Below are 14758 nucleotides of genomic sequence, written 5' to 3' on the forward strand. Positions count from 1 at the left end.
CCAAAAAATATAAAAGTAGAGATTGTTAGGGTCATAGTTCAATCAATTTCTTCGATAAATATACTGATTGTTAGGGTCATAGAATAAAAACATACTGAAACTTAGATACGTCAGTGATGTAGATAACCATAATGAGACTCCATGAACATGACTGGAACTAAGTGCATAACTGCAAAAAACATAGACAAAATAGTAACCAATCAGTAAACATAGTAACATACACTAACAATTTGTAAATCAAAAAGACAAATAGATGACGGCAGTTGGATGCAAAAGGCAGAAGAGATGATTATGCAAATGAAAATGTGAAAATGAAAGTGACCGATGATGACTCTGGTACAATTTCTTAATTAGCTTTTAAGAATGAGAAATATGAAACCCATTAAAATTCTGGAACCTCCATATGAATTAATCAGCATTAACAACCCAATAGATACATAGCCCATGAAGAGAAATTGATCGGTCATTTTATAAAGAGGGAACAATAAGACATTAAATTATCATCATATACATATATACATATATATGTATACATATATAGTCATATCAAGAGAAATTGATCAGACACTTCATAATTATTATCATGCACATATATATATAGCATTATTAAACGCCATAAATCCATAAAGGTTTCTATAAACAATAAATAACAAACCAACGATTCAATCACCTATGAACACAACGATGCATAGTGTACATGTATTACCTGCGAAATTGATAACCCTCATCAATGAAATCCATAATTAATCCATAATTAACCTCATAAGTGAAAGTGCCAAAAAACAATCAGGCCTTCAACTTTATATTATAATAGATATATTTCATCTTCTATATGTTTGCTTTTATTAATTATACAATATGATTTTGTTATTATAATGTTTATTTTATCACCTAACAAACATCATCTATATCTATAATTTTTATAAAACTGTAGTACAAGTCTTAACATAGGGTATTTTTAATTTAAAAGGTCATTGAAATTGGAGTTGGAGTTGGAATTAAGTTTTTTTTTCCATCTCTTCTTACAAACATTTACTTTAATAATATTTGACCGACCTGATGTCTTTGGAGTCTCATATATAGTTAGGTATTCATCTTTGTTGGAAATTAAGAGCAAAAAAAAATTGTTATCAGAGATTATGAATAGGCAAATTTTGTAGTACATACAAATTGCTTAAAGTTTATATTTTTCTTATTTATTTATATTAATATTATTTATGTAAATGTAAATCACAAATTTATTTTTTAGGATTGTTTTATTCTTGGAGCCTATTAAACTCGGGCAACTTGGATAAGATCGTAACCTCACAAGCTTATCAATCCTGAAAATCGATTTAAAATTTATAAATCTACGAAGATTTCCAGATATGTTACTCAAACGAACCAGCACAATACGTCTAAGGAATGTATATTTATAGTTATGACCTGCATCATAAGCTCATACGAGGTGGGTCGATGAGTATCCAATTGTGGTACCAAGGTACAGAGCTAGGGTTCCTCCCATTACTACTTTTTTTTTTATTTAAGAAGTTGCAAACAATATAATTTAGAGTTGATTACAATGATCATCCACGTGGTTTGTCAAAATTACATGGTTCATACATACTTTTCATAACTATGGTTTTGATCCTTAAAATTAAACCCATCTAAAAGTCGACAATTTTAGTTAAAAACTCACACACTTTTGATTAAAAAGTCAATGCTTTTTAGCCAAATTTGTTGTATAATTTTAAAGTCATAGATCAAAATCATAATTTATGAAATTAATGATGAAAGTGGTAATTTTTGACAATTCACATAGTAATCAACTCTATAACTTAATTAAACTAAATTAAATTTTATTATGTTTAATTTGAAAAAAAATACAATCCTGCGTACTCTCTTTTCAGAAACCCCAATATTCATAGGAGCTCTTCATTTTAGGGTTTTAGATAGTGAATGCGCACACATAATCCCTTGTCAGATTTTCATAAGTTTTGCAGAAAACCCTAAAATTCTACATACAAATATAATATGTATAGATGTATACTTGATTAAAAATGGGCACATTATCAAGAAAAGATCGAAAAAGGCGTGACCCAGAATTCCAATCATCATCAAGTTCTAATCTTTCTCCCATTTCAAAAAGACCCAAATCATCATCTTCAGTAAATCCAAAAAAAAATGCAGCTTCAAGACTCGAACTTTATCAAAAAAATGTGACCCTAATTGCTAGAGGCTTACATGCTCCTTGTAGATTTTTTAGAGGCTTTATTGGATTCAGTTTAGGAATTTTTAGAAAAAAATCTTGTTTTTTTAGTTATGGTAATCGAAATGCTCTGTTTTCGGAGGCAAAAGAATCAGGAAATGCTAGTTGTTGTAAAAATGTTGTTAAGAATGATGATGAAAATGTTGGTTCTGAGAGCTCGAGTTGTGAGGTTGTTGAAATGGAGGAAGATGGGATGGAGAGTGTGCAGAAATTAGAGGAGTTGGATGAGATATTAGCGAAAAAAAAGGAATTGGATCAGAAGGTGTTGTTGGATTCGTATGAGGATTTGGAAAATGGGAAGATGTTGGAGACGTTGTCATTGAACCGGGGTTTGGATGTTCTGGATTTGGATGTGGGTTTGCCTTTGTATAAAAGGTTGAAGGATGAGTCGGCTAAAAAACATGATCCTAGTTTAAGAAGCTTAAAGTTTGACATTGAGCTACTGGAAGCGAAGTTAAAAAAACGACAGTCACGTCCTGCTAAGAAAAAAAAGGTAAACTTTGTGTGTCTATTGGAAGTGAGTATATATTTTCTGTAGATAATTTTTACCTCTTAGTATTTAGTATCAAGTTGTTAGCTTTTTCAGGATGTAGAAAATGAACCTTTTAAGCCTCTTACGGATGAGGAAGTGCAGATGGTTGATAATGCGCTAGTTTATTCCAATAGGTATCATTTGATGCTTGTGTTTATTACTTTATATGTAATAAGTTATAAGTGTGTCATTCTGTTTGATATTAAGCGGCCCGTTCTAAATTTACAGAAGGAAGGCGTTGGTCACTCATACAAATTCAAATATAACAATCACAGAGGAAGTTATGCAATGTTTGAGACCTCGGGCATGGTTAAATGATGAGGTGATTGTTGATTACAAATGTCATTTCGTGTTAAGATCTAACATTCGTTATGTGCAACTGTACTGTACACCACTGATTTCGCTATCACAGGTCATCAATGTGTATCTTGAGTTGTTGAAAGAGAGGGAAATCAGAGAGCCCAAAAAGTTTTTGAAGTGTCATTTCTTTAACACCTTTTTCTACCAAAAGGTTTGTCAGTCCCCACTTTTTTCATATCATAAGCTAAAAAGGATGTATCATATCTTAAAAAAACGTATCTGTTCAACAGCTGATGAATGGAAGGACTGGCTATGATTATCAGTCAGTTAGAAGATGGACTACGCAGAAGAAGCTGGGATATTGTCTCCTTGAGTGTGACAAGGTCGTTGCTTGATTACTTTCTGTTTGTGTAATTTCTTTATAGATTTTCTCGTTAGGTTACTGATATTAGCTTTGATCAGATATTTGTCCCTATCCACAAAGAAATTCATTGGTGTTTGGCTGTAATCAATAAAAAAGAACAAAAATTTCAGTATCTTGACTCGCTTGGAGGGGCTGACAAGAAAGTACTGGGAGCGTTGGTATGTCAAGCCTCCTTAGTATGCTCATGATGTTATGTTGTATGCACTTTTGAAAGCATTATCCTTTGTATTATGCATGGTCTACATGATACATATTAGTTTGTAGATGTATGCATGTTTGTTAGCCCTCTGTGAAGTTTATTTGTTGTTTGTGTGTCCAGGCCAAGTACATTACGGATGAAGTCAAAGATAAGACTGGGAAAAATCTCGATGTTACTTCCTGGGAACAAGAATTAGTCACCGATCTTCCTAATCAAGAAAATGGGTTAGTGTTAATGCTTTGGTTAAACAGGAATGTTAGATTATTTGGCGGTTTTTGAGCATATGAAGATATGACAAGTAATGCTCATTGTGTTTCATACACTTTGTTTGTGGGCAGGTACGACTGTGGCATGTTCATGATCAAATATGCAGACTTCTATAGCAGAGACATTGGACTATGCTTCAGGCAGGTAAGATATTGCATGATCTATTCCTTCATTTTTTTTATTTAGGAGCTATGGGTATGTTTTTGGCTACATGATTCCATTTGGTTACCTACTCTTTAAAAATGAGTTGATGCACCATATCGTCATTGTATTATCAAAAAAAATTTATCTAACTTGTTGTACTATGAAGAATCCATCTAAGACATTGCCACATAGATAACCAATGGCCACATTGTCCTCCTTGTTAGCGGTTAATTTGGAAAGTTGGTTAGTAGAGAACTTAGTAATAGGTTTTTCAGATGTACAGTGACTTAGGTGGATTTTTTCTGGAGAGTACGAAGACCCCATGAATGCATTAACCCTGTTTAAAGGTTAGAAAATTATGGGTTGCACTTATTGTAGCACATATCTGATATATATATATATATATTGAAATTTTCTTGTAGGAGCATATGCCATATTTTAGATTGAGAACAGCCAAGGAGATATTGTGTTTGAGAGCCGAATGAAAATCATGATGTTATGATGCGTTCTAAGCATGGTTTTTAACCAGAACTTCTGGATAAGTTCCTATACAGATTCCCTAACTATGTTGGTTCTTATTTTGCGAGGATGGTTTTGCATTTACCAAATCAACCAAGTGATCCGTGATCAGACCAGAAATTGTTGGTCTTGTAGTTTAGGAATGTAATTTTCGTACTAGGAGTGCCAGTCATTGGAGTAGAAAGCCTATCTTTTTATTGGCTTTTATTTATAATTTTATATGTTGATTGTCTAGTACATTATTTTACATTTTTACCTTTCTTTTTATTTAACTTTGCTTTTAGTTATCCAGATTGCACAAATATGGATCTGAAGTATTTTACCTTTCTCTCTATCTCTGGATCCGTAAAAATTCTATAAATTTTAATGTAGAAAAGTTAGTCACACAATGTAAAGAACTCGGGGGAAAAAGTAATTACATGCTCATGTATTTGTCTTCATTAAAGTGATCACATTCTAAAGTTTGTATCAGGAGAAAAAGAAACCTTATAGTTATCACTTATCACATTACAACGTGTGTACTACATCACACCTTGTATCCATCACATTTTAGGCATATGTCATATATGTATCAATGTATTGAAGAAAGCCTGTATGTTTTTTTGGCGAAAAATGATATATATATATATATATATATATATTGAAGAACACTCCTGAACAAACATTAGCAACAACATACTTTGAGTACATCAATATGTGGGATCAAAAGTCATCCACCAAATAAATACTTTGAAGATACAATAGAACTAAATTGACACTACTAAATTAGTGCTTGAGGTGCATGGCATGTTCTACCTCCAGGTTCTCTAATGCAACCACATGATGTCTTGAAATCACTCGTGAAAACAATTTTTTTAGATAAATTATAATAACCACCTCAACTAAATGAAATTTGTTCCCTGCATTAAATAATTACTAAGGGAATGATCATTGATGTTAGGAGAGAGAGAGTAAAACTACTAATTATCCATTTGCCTAAACGTTTCCTACATTGTTCATAGTATGCAGGAAATGAGAATGGCTCAAATTTAATCTTTTCATTTTTTTTTTATTCAAAGTAATTAGTTTCCCTACAGACGTACCAAAGCTTTTGTAGATGAACGTGGACAGTCAACATCTAACAAACTGATTGTCGTAGTCTTTTGAGGCAGTTCTTCAACGTTTAACTGATAGTGTATTAAACGGATCTTTTTTAAAAACTCAAACTCTAAAACAATGATCAAATGTTACCCCTAATTAACTTAAACAAGTGATAGATTGATGTGATTTCGACCTTATTATCTTAGGACAAACAGAAATAAGCATGTAACAACAATTCATCAACATGCTAAATGCTATCATCATCAAGGCTATTAAACTATCAAATCAACTTTAAAAGATGATGTACGAAAGAAACACCATTAGTGTTGACATAAATCACTATACACAAACGATTATTGATAATTTCTATCCTTATCCCGACACATAGAGAGTAAACCTTGTTAGTATCATTATACATATACCATGAACGAACGCTCTCGGAAACATAAAGCTTAACATAAGTAGAGATTCAATCAAATGTTGTATCAAGTGTAGTTTACTATCACTAGAGCTCTTCATGTTATCAGTCTTTAGATACTAAAATATGTATTCGTTTGAACAATATTCGACTTTGGATATACAATCAGAAAAGAACTTGATCTGGGCATACTAATTCGTGTTTGCTATGCCACTCTCTAGGATATAATTCTCATGCACTTTCCATTTACACATATATAATGAAATCGAAATAATACCAAGTCTTTGAGGCGAGAGTAGAATTAGTTTTTACTTTTATGCTGGGATTTGTATATAACCCACCATTACAATTAAAAACCACTACCCAGCACAACAGTAGTTTTTTGGTTAATCTTTCTTTTTCTTTCCAACTTCTCAATGTTTTCTTGTACAAGTAGTCTCTTACAATCGAAAAGCCCACACCACTTAAATCAAACACATCCCTCTCTCTCTCTCTCTCACTCAAACTAACTGAATCCAACCTTCATAGGCATCAACATCTTTTAATGCACTTGTCTCTGCAACCACCACATAATGAACATCATCAACCAATGAGAACTTAAGAGAAAAGGTCGTCAAAGCTATGAAAGAGCAAAGAAATGGCAACCAAGCGAGCTTACATTGTAACGTGTGTTGTTTATATCAACGTGGTACTCTCTTACGGCTGAGTATTTCCTGCTCTTTGAGTCGGTGCTGGAATCTGGCAAGTCGAGCCTGGAGGCTGACAAGACTTGCTGCTTTGCGTGAGAGCACAAAACTCAATTGGGTCACGTAATTGTCAATAAGGCTGCCTGGTTTATCAACTTCAGCCAGCAATTTCATTTCCTGGTTTCAAGAAGGTAATCAGGCTACTTACACTGGCTTAGAGCCTTGAAACACAAAAATAAATATTCTTTACTCAGTGTCAGCTAAGGCTAAATTCCATTTTGTTTCATCCTATATTTACTACAGTAATGCATTCTCTAAAGAATGGTGATAATGCAATAATCAACAAGACAAAATGAATGTAAAAAGAACACTAAGAAAGAAATTATCACTTACTTCACGGACTATTTCCATTGTATCCTCAATCTCTTTCCTGTGGGCTGCAATTAAAGCTTCTTCTTCCTACAAGATCATCATACAATTTAAGAACTGAACTAACAACATACAGGAACAGTATAGTTTATTAAGTAAATCCGCTGACACACCTCAAGTATTTCATTGACATTCTCATCATGAAGCTTCTCAGGTTCCGAGTGTTTTGATGACATACTGACACTAGTAATACTAGATCCTTGTTGCTTACTACCAACAGTTGAAAAATCAGAATTATTAACATCTCGTCTTGGCCAACCACCTTTCTCAGATTTTTCATCACCATTATCTTTCTTCTGCCAATTAACAATCTTTTCAGATTTTTCTTCTCTGTAACTTTTTCTTCGAGGTGGAGATACCTTCTGCACCGTATCTTGAGTATCAGCCGAACTTGGCATCAAGTATACTTTCTGATTAGTTGAGCCACTGAATGTATTTTTTGATTCACCTTTCTCCTTTTCTAGGTCACTGTCATCCCTGCTGTTATACGAATAACTTGAAGAGCTAGGAGGAAGTTGTTTCTCAACATCTGATGTGGTGTTATAAGCGAGATTCTCTCTTTGTTGGCCCCTTCTACCTGTATCAATGACTTTTGCCTCTTGATGTTGCTCGAAGATGTCATCTCCATCAGAAGAAACTGGCATGTTTGCTGATGAAGAGTCTTTACTAGTTATCTGTGAACTTCCAACCTGATCTTTTTTCGAATTTCCACTTTTTGAAAGACTTTTAACTCTGATCATATATATGTATAAGTCAGATACATAATATTACATACTACATAAATAACCAACAAAAACAATGTACAATAAAGAAAAAAAAAAATTTTACCTATCAGCATATCTGAGAGTATTGAGGGTGTGTTCACAAGAACCAGCATTAGGCGAAATGCAAGATATCATAACAGTCCTTGAGTTGCCGACAAATGAGTCACGAAGCACTTCAGTTAGCTTGCTCCCACGAAATGGAATATGAAGCTGGTCATTATCAAGGGCACGAATGCATTCTTTAAGAGCCAAAAGACTCTTATTAATTTCAGCTCCTTCAATCCTGTAACGGACACAAGTAACGCATATTGAATATGATGACGAGAACTCAATCCAAACAAGACCTATAATAGGTGCCAAACATAATGCATACTGAGGTATTTGATCTAGTATAACAGAAGCCAGTTGCCATATACATGTATGATTCGAGCTGGTAAATTCATTTCTCATATGAAAATGGGTTAACTTGGCTAAATTTTTTTAATCGGCTGGATTTTATTGATAACAGGTCAATGGGCAAATTAATACAAACTTATTTCCTGTAAATAAAGAGGGTTTCCGTATTGCACATTACCGTGTTTGTCGATCATTATCAGTTGTATCAGCGCCTCTTTCACTGCCAGCAAGATCAATGAATGAAATTTTCCCCACAACCTTCCCACCTTTGGTATCATTGTCATCATTGTTTCTTCTGATTCTGGTATCCTTCACCTCATTGTGCTTTTTCACAACCAGCTGCAATATTGCATGTGACCTTGAAGACTCCTCATTAGCACCTGTAGAGCCAGTACTTCTAGCACCACTACCCCTCTCAATATATTCTTTGACAATTTGAACATCTAAAACTTCAAACTCTTGCAATCCAACAATGCAAACCTGTTGCCGTCCATCTTCTCTAATGCAAAGTTTCCTAAAGAGAACCAGATAGAAGTTAAGGTAGAACATTACTTGAGATGACCATACAGTATCAATCTAGCTAATTAAAATAAACTGAAAATGAGTACCGACTTTCTATCACTCAGAAGATCATAGAGCTTTCCACCATAGATCTCGAAGTAACTTAGCCATAACTTGAACTTTTGATTTCGGTAAGCTGGCTGATGTAATAATCTAACAAGATCTTCTGCAGCTCTAAGTGGTAATGGTTGCATTGTATATGTCTTACCACTTCCTGCAATAACAAACAAGTAAAATCTTTTAGAATTAACTTATTTCAGAAACCAAAAAGGCGATCCAATCAGGCCTAATATTATATTGAGAGAATGTTAATTTACTCTAACATACCTGTCTGACCATAGGCAAAACAAGTTGCTTTTGTCCTTTGAAATATAATAGGAATGATCGGCTGTACAGTCTCACGGTATACCTGTGTCAAGCAAACCACGAAATTAAACAAAAATAATAGAGCATTTTAGCACATTCATCAGCCCGCTGCATTGCTACAGGCAAAGCTACCAACAACAACAACAACAAAAAAGAAACACATAAAATGTCTTTCAATGAGAAAATAATAGAATTCTAGGTCAATATGTAAAGCCATTACCTCATCATTGGTTACTTGCTGATCAAGAACGGCATCGAAACAGAACTCATGATTCTCCACATAAGCAGTCAGGTCAACCTTTAAGAAAATCAAACATCAGTTTATTTTCTTGTCATATGCGAAAACTAATATAACTTCAATGAAACATTCAGTAGATCTCATCATCGACTTAGAGTTATGTCCAAACCTTTAGTTTGGGTTCATGGACAGTTAGACCATTGCCGCTGACACTCACAACGTCATCCTCCTTGCGAGATAGTTCCTTTTTATTCAGAGGTCTTTTGCGGACCTGATATTAACATAGAAAAATATAAATTCACCATACTCCCACAAATCACTTTAACAGAATTAGTCAGGTTGTATTTTCCTTTGAATTATGCAAGAACCAAGAAGTCAAAACATTCAAATGAAATGAGCAGCATGTTCCTATACCAGTTAGTCACTTCCAATCTTTCGCATTACAAGTATAACCATACGAACAAAATGTTGAGCAGAGCATAATATACCCTACATACGTATTACATAAGGTTTCTATAATCAACTATATTTAACTAATGCACTTGTGTTAAAGTGATATTGATGACCACAAGAATAATAAAGAGGAACAAAGAAAGAGACTGCATACCACAACTTTAATCTTGGCCACATTATTTTCCCTTGAATTGCTTTCTTTTTCAAATGTAGGCAATCCGAGAGAAGCATCTACATCTGTCTGTCCTCTTTGCTGCCGGTTGGGCAGGATATCAAGGTTAGCATCGAGTGCTTTAGTAGTAGCAGGAATAAAAGGTGATTGCTCAAATGGTTCTGACATAACATTCTGGTGAAAGAAAGTAAGAAAAGATTAATATATGAGTTACCAAATGCATAATTAACTTGCATAGGAGACATGAATTCACATTAACTGTAACCTACATATTAAAAACTATTGCAGATGAGAGAAAACTCCAGGTTATTTAGACAGTGTATAAACAGAACAAAGTTAAGATTATCAGACCCCTCTTGTGCCCATTTAAATGATCTTTAGAAGGCTCAGGTAATGATATAAGCGATAAAAAATATAAATCAGTGTGACAGGAAATTTCTATACCTAAGAATTCTAAAATTGATATAATGAGTTTCAATGACCATCTTGTCCTGAAATCACGTGGACTTCATTTTTTAGTTAGTTATAGTATGTAGATCATGTTTTGGCGACAACCGTCTCTATTTTTATGTAGTGTGATTCAATCGTGAACCATATATGTGAACCTGATCCGAAAAGTCACCAATCAAGATGGAATAAACAAATGCCTTTTCAAGTAAGTAGATTTGAAGGAATTGCCAAATATTTTGAAAGACAAGGGAGCGATTCAAGTAACCCAAATAACCTAAAAACTAGTTTAACATAAAGTAAATATTTCTAAGGCAACTTTTCTTAAGGGCTAAAAGATATTATGAGCATTAACATACCTCTGTAAGAAGCTCAGTGTCATCCATAGAATGTAAATCCAATAGTCCTGCTCCAAAATCACCCCTGAAATCGGGCGAGTAGAAACCATCCGATGCACCCATGCCCCCATAGCCTTGGGCTGTCGGAGAGAAGGGTTCAGAACCAGACTCACCACTAAAATTAAGGTTCCGCATTAGTTTGAAAAGCCTTTGCTTTTCTTCAGCAGATTGCGCTCCATAACCCTGCAAACAGAAGTACAAGATGACACATTTAGAAATCAAACATAACCAAACTAAACATATCCCAAACAGAATTCATATACACCAAAAGACTTCCATTGCAGCTACAAAAGAGGCATTTAACATGTAAGTTATTGGCATGCCTTTTCCAGTGTGACATTCTATTCCTTAAAAAAATTAAAAGACTAATTTCCCTAATATGCAGATCCTACAAAATTAATAAAAGTTGAAAACTTGCTCCTGTGATTGCACATAACTTTTGCTACAATCATTTAAAGGCTTAAAATACAAGGTTCGACAGCTTTTTGCATAAATAACGAGGTCCATATATTAAAACTATAGCCCGCATAAATCAAGTAACCAAATTTACAACCATGAATAAATAAATAAATGGACATCGCTTCCATACCTGCATGAGTTGATTGGGCCGAAAGCGTTGATCATTACCATTAGACGCCACGGGTGAGGCCAGATGCTGCAAACCTGCAGACTGAAGCCACCGTGCCATCACGGCATCTCCAGCGTCACTAGCAGGACCATCCGCAGCAGGTTGATCATACAGAGAAGTTGCATTTCTCTGTTGCATCTGGCCGCCCATTTGGCGCTGTGATCGGCGTTGCGGAGCCAACTTTTCTTTCAGGTTTATTCACCAATATCTACTCCAACATTCAAAAAATCCAAAAAAAAAAAAATTACTTACAAACATTACATATAAATTAATAATTTTTTTAAAAACAAAATATATTTTTTATTTCTAGATCCCCTTAATAATCCTCCAATAGACATTCAGATTCCATTTCTTATAAATACAAATCAAACAAATGTATATATATACATACCTAGAAATTAGGGGAAACTTATTGGAACATGCAGATCAATTGCTTAACCTGATATAACAATTAAAATATAATTATAATAATAATACAATAATGCAGATATGTATAAGTAAATTGAAATAAATATATTCTAACATAATTACTGAATTAAAAAGAAATAAATGAGAAATGTGAAGAGAATTAAGAGACGTACCGGAAATAAAAAAAAAATTAATGTGGAAAATAAAAATGAAATCTGAGAAATGGTGGATTGCAGATCTAGAAAAACCTAAATTAGAAATCTATATAAAAAAAATAATAATAAAAAGAGAAGAATGAAATGATGATGATGATGGGATTTTCATGTGAGATTATGATGATGCAAGAAATGAAGAGATTTTTTGTTTGTTAATCATATAATACGATATATGTATAGATACAGGCCTTTTGTTGTATTTATTATTTTATCTGTTTGAAAGAGTGTATTAAAAGTTAAATTATGTATGTCTTGCCTCCTAACTTATACTTAGTACGAGTAATATTTTTTTTATTAAGTAATTATTATCATTTGTGTATAGCTATATGGATTGTTTGCACTAAATGGTTTTAAAAGATGTATATAAGTTTCTTTTACGATTAGTATTTTTATGTTGTTAAAGTTACTCGGAGTTTTATTTTAAGTTGAATTCTATGTCACAATGCATTCTTGATTATTAATATAAGGGAAATGTGATTATGAGGCTGTTATGTATTCAATTTGAGTAAAAAAATCTCTCACATATTAATTTTTTAATATTTTGAACAAATGTATGAGCCTCATGATTTTTATGATTTAAAAAAAGCTTTATATTCTTATCCTCCTATAATTATAATTCAAAGTGCTATTGAAAATTTTCCATCAAGTTAAGCTTGTGTTCTTGAGTTTTTAGAGAAAATAAGAAAAGGAATATAAAAGATTTCAAAAAAAAATGTGTTTTTGACTTAAGAGGAAAAAACGAATGAATTTATTAGTTGATTTTGTTTTACAAATTTTCTTTTTAAAAATGGGATGATTTGAAAGATGAAACTATATTTTTTCTATTCATATCTCATTTCTTTTGATATTTTCATTTTACTTTAAAATAAAACTGAAAAACACAATGTTAGGAGGTGTCTGGTTAAAAATATTTACTATTCATATATAAAAAAAAAAGAAATATGAGAACAAAGTTATTAGTTATCTAGTGGGTAAAAATAACTAGTCATCTTGTATCTAATACTCCCTCCGTCCCATATTAAATGTCCAATTTTGACTTGTCAAATTTTAACTTGCAACTTTGACCATAAATATCTTTTTTTGCGTTATATAATAGTTTACAAAAGTTATATCAATGAAAAGTACATTGAAAACTCAATCCATTTATATATTTTATATAAAGTTTTGTATAATATAGACCAATATATTCACGGTCAAAATTTTAAGCAAAACACTTGACAAATCAAAATTAGACATTTAATATGTAACTAAAAGGGTTGTTTTAATGTATATTTCATTATTCAACCAATTTTTATATCTCTTTTGATCATATAGATAAGTATTTCATTGTATCATATCATATTTATTTATTGATGATATACGCTGTTTTTTTCAAAAAAAGAAAAAAAAAAAGAAAAAAGAGTAGATTATAATGTTTGTATATTTATCCATGAACGTTTGAATGGAAATCAAAACGTTTAAAAATAAGTAAAAAAGCAATGCGTCATATTTAAATGTATGGACGACAAAGTACCAAGTTCACATTTATACATTTCAAATGTGTTTGAAAAAATGAATCGATGCACAATTTTAAAAATGCATGCAAGTTGAAAGTTGAAAATAGTAGATGCATAATTCCACTTTTATGAGATTATAGATCTATAGTTTATTCTACCTTTATGCAACATTTTAAAAATCGGATTAGACACTAAATCGGTTTCATAAATATTAACTGGTCGGACCGGTTGGATCGGTCGGACTGGAGTTAGAGCGGGTTTGTGATGGAAGGTTACATATATCAAAATAATATCATAAAAACTCTAACTTATACTTAACATCAATTTAATGATATTAAGTTCTAACATCAATTATCCAAACAAGGTTTTTTTTGCTATCTCAGTCTCTCTCTATAGATCTCGTCAAACACTGGTGGTGAGGGTCAACTAAACATGGATCAAACGAGTGATTAGAAATATTAGGGTTAGTGTTCATAGAAAATTAAGACATCGGTCTATCTGTCCCATTTTTTTTTCCAAAAATTTGAAGAAAAACAAAAAAATAAAGACGTCGACTTTCTTTGACCCAGTTCACGCGGGCTTGAATACCGGTCCGGTTCAATCCGGCTCACTTTCTGCTATCAAACCGGATTTCTTAAAATATCTGGTCGGACCGCGGCTCAACCCGTCAGACCGACAAAAAATTCTTATTAATAAATAATAAACATGTAGGTTATGAGCCAGTTTCTTACTAGTTATAGACTCCAACAAAAAATTTCTCACAAATAACCACCAAAGATAGTCAAATGGTTAATTACACATTGAGTTGAATATCAACGTTCAACACAAATAAGTTAACTTTTGTGTGGTCATCCAATCTCCTCCCGAAAGAGTTTTATTTAGTTCGAATATTATTAGTCTTTTCCTTAGTTACTCATATAGATTCCTTTTTCATTGGATTCAGAGCATTTAGAATTAAAGTTTTTGAAAT

The 14758-nt window shown here is 32.7% G+C and overlaps 2 protein-coding genes across 2 annotated transcripts; one reads left to right on the forward strand and one right to left on the reverse strand.

The window, feature by feature from the left end:
• The first annotated feature begins 1875 nt into the window (after window positions 1-1875).
• On the forward strand, window positions 1876-4965 carry LOC122600760 (putative ubiquitin-like-specific protease 1B). Its single transcript, XM_043773518.1, has 9 exons — window positions 1876-2741; window positions 2835-2914; window positions 3009-3102; window positions 3193-3291; window positions 3371-3463; window positions 3543-3662; window positions 3824-3927; window positions 4042-4114; window positions 4537-4965. Exons 1-9 carry the CDS (start codon window positions 2040-2042, stop codon window positions 4597-4599), a joined length of 1428 nt encoding a protein of 475 aa, XP_043629453.1. The 5' UTR covers window positions 1876-2039; the 3' UTR covers window positions 4600-4965.
• Window positions 4966-6388: 1423 nt separating this feature from the next.
• LOC122599247 (kinesin-like protein KIN-13A) lies at window positions 6389-12267 on the reverse strand. Its single transcript, XM_043771728.1, has 15 exons — window positions 12251-12267; window positions 12061-12108; window positions 11631-11877; window positions 11003-11224; window positions 10179-10370; window positions 9741-9842; window positions 9554-9631; window positions 9295-9376; window positions 9019-9181; window positions 8585-8920; window positions 8075-8293; window positions 7360-7978; window positions 7211-7276; window positions 6790-6994; window positions 6389-6687 (listed from the first exon to the last, which is right to left on the reverse strand). The coding sequence occupies exons 3-14, from the start codon at window positions 11817-11819 to the stop codon at window positions 6812-6814; spliced, it is 2451 nt and encodes an 816-aa protein (XP_043627663.1). The 5' UTR covers window positions 11820-11877; window positions 12061-12108; window positions 12251-12267; the 3' UTR covers window positions 6389-6687; window positions 6790-6811.
• Between the last annotated feature and the right edge of the window lie 2491 nt (window positions 12268-14758).

Source organism: Erigeron canadensis, chromosome 5, assembly GCF_010389155.1.
Source record: "Erigeron canadensis isolate Cc75 chromosome 5, C_canadensis_v1, whole genome shotgun sequence".
NCBI lineage: Eukaryota > Viridiplantae > Streptophyta > Magnoliopsida > Asterales > Asteraceae > Erigeron > Erigeron canadensis.